General features: G+C 39.1%; 1 protein-coding gene across 1 annotated transcript; it reads right to left on the minus strand.

Moving 5' to 3' along the window:
• Positions 1–1,830: 1,830 nt before the first annotated feature.
• On the minus strand, positions 1,831–3,661 carry LOC113759762 (nucleolin-like). The gene is made up of 4 exons (XM_027302336.1): positions 3,374–3,661; positions 3,089–3,273; positions 2,796–2,908; positions 1,831–2,099 (listed from the first exon to the last, which is right to left on the minus strand). Exons 1-4 carry the CDS (start codon positions 3,659–3,661, stop codon positions 1,831–1,833), a joined length of 855 nt encoding a protein of 284 aa, XP_027158137.1.
• Between the last annotated feature and the right edge of the window lie 980 nt (positions 3,662–4,641).

Here is a 4,641-nt window from a genome sequence, read left to right on the forward strand (position 1 = left end):
AGTCGCGACTTGGTAAACATGCCCCCCGCCGGATTTTCACCTCTTCTCGTAAGTTCCGTCACCATGTTTAATTTGCCACAATTTCATTGATGTGTGATTCAATTTGTTGTGTATTCGTTTGCGTTTGACTGGTGGCAGCTGGCTCGTGCTTCAGGCTTCACGCTCGGGTCGTCTACGCAAAACTGAAGCTTACGTATCTTAAGGTATTTTTCATTAATGTGTAGACAAATTTTTATCTACTTTTTAGAAAATTTGCTGTTGTTTAGGGTTGTGTGATTTAGAGTTATTTTTTGGGTAGTTATTTTGTGTCGGTGATTTGGGTTTACACACTTAACATGTAAGGATCGAAAACAACCTAAGAGGGGGGTGAGTTAGGTGGTTAAAAATACTAGCCAAGATTTGAGTCACTTTTTGTGAACTTGCCCTCTTTTTCTAAAAGACCACCTAACGGAGCAATTGATGAGGAAGAACAAGTGCTTGTTAGTAGAAGAAATAAGCAGTTATATTGCAGACAGTAAGTAAAAAAGATAGAATAGCAAACCAAGTTTCAAACTCCACTTGAGTTTGAATATCACTTTATATAGCAAGATTCTTCAAGTTGATCAACTTACTACCAATTTCTTGTGTACAATGGAAGGATCACTTCGTCCTAGCCCCAAGTAGCACTTGATCAAGTAAGGAAGTTTTACTATCACTCGAATAACCCTCACAAAGTTACACTATTGAAGAAGTTGTAACACACTTGAAAAGCTTATCAAAAGTTACACAACTAAGAGTACAAATCTTCTTTTTGGAGTATTCTCACACTTGAATCACTCAGAATTTGATGTAGTCTCAATGTGCAAAAGTTTTTTTTAGTGGTTGACTTTACTCTATTTATAAGAGACCAAAAAGTATTTCAATTAATGCTGCTAACGGATAGAAGGCAGCTGAAGAATCAACTAGCCGTTGGTGGTGTCGGATGTCCGATAGCCTAGTTTTTCGCGTCCGATCGCAGGCATTGAGTTCAAGAAGATTTCTTGAAATGTTTAGGACGTCCGGTGCTTCAATGCTTTGCGTCCGAAGTGTCGCAATGTTTGTCGGACGTCCAGTACTCAGGTGTTGTACGTCCGAACGAGGTCAGTGAGTTTATAGAACTCGACTTATTATCTTCGGACGTCCGAGAGTGAGTTCCTTATGCGTCCGAATTTACTCGAAGGTTGTCGGATAGCCGATGCAGACTTTTTGTGCGTCCGACTCATGCTTCAGTATATGTTAGCCTGTTTTGCTCCAAATCTGAAAACATCTATTTAGGGAATATTACTAACATCCATTTGTTTTGTAATCATCAAAAGATACGGATTGAGATGAACAATCTCCCCCTTTTTGATGATGACAAAACAATGGATGGAGCAAAAATTTAAGTACAGCTCCCCCTTACTTAATGCATCTCCCCTCTTTGCTTAAGTACAAAATTTAAGTACAACTTCCCTTCAGAATAATGTTCACCCATGTTTACTCAGAAAAAGATGACTCCCCCTCACATAGAAACCTCACATAAAGAATTCAATCAATTTCTCCTCCTTTTTATCATCATTAAAAACTATGGCCATATTACCAACAATATCGTCCAGCAACAAATAATATCAGACATTAAGTGCCAAACATTCATCCAAAAATCATAGGAATAACAAACCACGAGTTCAAAGCACACAGAATATCCAAATATTCTTACAGACCAGCAGTAAAAGGGAAAGTAGAAGTCTTAATACAAAACACATAAAGTTTGAAATGCAAGGGATGCTAAGAGCCTATTATGAACTATCATGAGATGCATGTGCCTAGGGGTGCCTAAAATGTGATTTTGGAGGATCCAGATCTTCTTCTAACCAGACGAAACTGAGCAGAGTCTTCTTCCTCAGTGTCCTCATCCTCATCATCATCATCCTCCTCTTCAGTCTCTTCTTCAGTTGCCGGAGCTTTTCCCTTGTCCTGTGGTTGAGAACTGGAGGCACGGTACTCTGGGGTAGGCTCAGTGGTTGGCTCAGTTCTAGGCTCTTTTCGGTGTGTATTTTTATTTTCTGGAGGTACGAGTAGATTCCTTTTGGCAACGAAAATGGCTTATTGATCAGAAGTCATGGTCATCATCAAGCCATCTTCAAGAAGCAGGATATGTTGTTTGAGGTCCTCAAACAGAGTGATGACCTCAAGGTTGGATGTAGGAAATTTAGAGGCTGATTTTCTGGGATGAATGGTGAAAGGTGTCACATACATTGACTGGTCACTAGGAGTCTTACGGGTGATAGGGGTTTCATGAAGATTTTTTCTCCTAGACTTAGAGACAGTTTCTTTGTAGCACCAGTAACCCTCAAAAAATTTCACATTTTTCCTTTCAAAGTAAGCCTTTGAAAACACAGTTGATGCACTCTCTTTTGGGGATTTGCCAGTAAAAGAAATTTCAAAATGATTGAAAATAGGAGTCAGAAATTTTTCATAGGACAGTTTCCTACGACTGTCAGAACTTATCTTGAGCAGAAACTTACACATGACAAAACCAAAATCAATTCAGATTTTTTCCAGAAAACAGTAGAACAAGTAAAGTTCCATTTTATTTGCATCAGTTCGGTGGCCATCAGTGGGCACCAACAAGTTTGAAATTATGGTGAAAATAATCAGATTCTGAGGGCTAAGATCCTCCAATCTAGCCTCAGCAGGAGTATTAAAGTGAGATTCAAAGTAGGTCATTAATTTTGCAACATGAAAGTGATGGTATGCAGAGGGAAATTCTTCGTATGAAAAGAAGTTTGCAATTTTACCTTTAAAACCATTTTCAATTTTGGTTTCCAAAACAGAGTTAACAATGTCAGGATTCAGTTCAATGTTAACAGAGTTGACACGAGAAATGAAATCAATATGTGATCTGCCTTTCCTAAGATTAGCAAAAAACTGATGGAGCATGTCAAGATAGTATGTGTTTGGAATGGTTAAAAGATGGGTCCATTTTTGGAATTCAAACAGGTTGAGAACAGGTTCAAGATCAAGCTTACGGAATTCGTAAGGGATAATGGTCTTCTGGGTGATGAAGCCCTTCTGCGAGATCTATTCAAACCTTTCTCTGGCTTCATCATCGATGAACTTGGGTAGAGAAGTGGGTTCAGCAGCAGTTTCGGTCTCAGGCTGCTCAGAACACTTTCTTTTTTCACTGTGCTGAGCAGTTTGCGTAGCACTCTGGACACCAGACCTTGTCCTTGGTGATCTCCTAGTAGATGGTTTCTCAGCAATTTTTTCTGCATTCTGCTGATCCCCGGAAGGATCAACAGTTTGCTTTTCCTTGGGTTGAGCAATGCTCTTTCTTTTGGCAGTCCTTTTTTCCTTTCTTGGGTGATTTGGTTACTGTTACATCTGCATTGGTGGGCTGCACTGGTTCCTCTTCATTGTCACTCACTGGATACCCTTCAAATTGATGTTCCTCCATCTGCTCATCAGATAGTTCAGCAGATGGCTTTCTAGTTGGCACATTGTGCTTTTTTCTAGCAGATTGTTTCATTTTTCCACCTCGGTTTCCAATTTTCTTCTTGGGTGATTTGATGGTGGGTTCAACAATTTGAACATATTCATCCTCTTCGTCACGCAGCATGAAAGTGCGTCTGGCACTCACGGATCCCCCTCTAATCCTCACCATGATTGAAGTGCAATGTGGTTTGTGTTGTGTGATGTGATGCGAATGAGTATCAAACGGTGCAAAGTTCAGTATGAACTACAATGGATGCACAAACAGTCCACAGAGAGTGAGTTTTTGTGATTAGGGTTTCGAGTAGTAATTGGGATTTATAGTGTAGTTGGCGGTTGGGGAAAGTTACGAAGTGCAATAAACCCGCAATAGGTATGAGAAGGTGACGGTCAGAGTGATTTCTTGGTACTTGTTCCAAGGAGAAACGAATTTGAATTTTGAACTTTGAGAGAGTGTGAAGAGTTGCGTCCGAGATAAAAAGGTAAGAGTGAATTGAATGACGTAGAGAATTTCTTTATAAGATGCAATTTTTGAGTGTCGGACGGTCGAACGAAGTGAAGCATCCGACACAACCGTTCGAACCAAAACTTTTCTGGAAAAGGGATAAAGTACACTGTCGGACGTCTGTTCTAACCTATTGGACGTCCGATAAAGAATGACCAGAAAAAAAATCTTAGAATATTTTTTCTGAAACGACCAGTTTTGTTCTCAGATACACCAATTGATCTAGTGGAAGGGCTTTTGTGAGGATATCAGCAATTTGATCTTTAGAACAAACATATTGAACACAAATTTTACCCTTGTGGACAAGATCGCGAATGAAATGATACTTTATGTCTATGTGCTTAGTTCTAGAATGTTGAATGGAATTTTTTGTCAAATTGATGGCACTAATGTTATCACAATACATAGGCACACAATCATACACTAAACCAAAATCATTAAATGTGATTTTCATCCATAATAATTGAGCACAACAAGCACCAGTAGCAACATATTCAGCTTCAGTTGTAGACAATGAAATGACATTTTATTTTTTGTTAAACCAAGACACTAAGCAATTTCCAAGAAAATTACATATACCTGTTGTACTTTTTCTATCTACCCTACAGCCACCAAAATCAACATCAGAGAATCCACACAGAGGAAGT

Source organism: Coffea eugenioides, chromosome 2 (genome assembly GCF_003713205.1).
Source record: "Coffea eugenioides isolate CCC68of chromosome 2, Ceug_1.0, whole genome shotgun sequence".
In the NCBI taxonomy this organism is placed as follows: domain Eukaryota; kingdom Viridiplantae; phylum Streptophyta; class Magnoliopsida; order Gentianales; family Rubiaceae; genus Coffea; species Coffea eugenioides.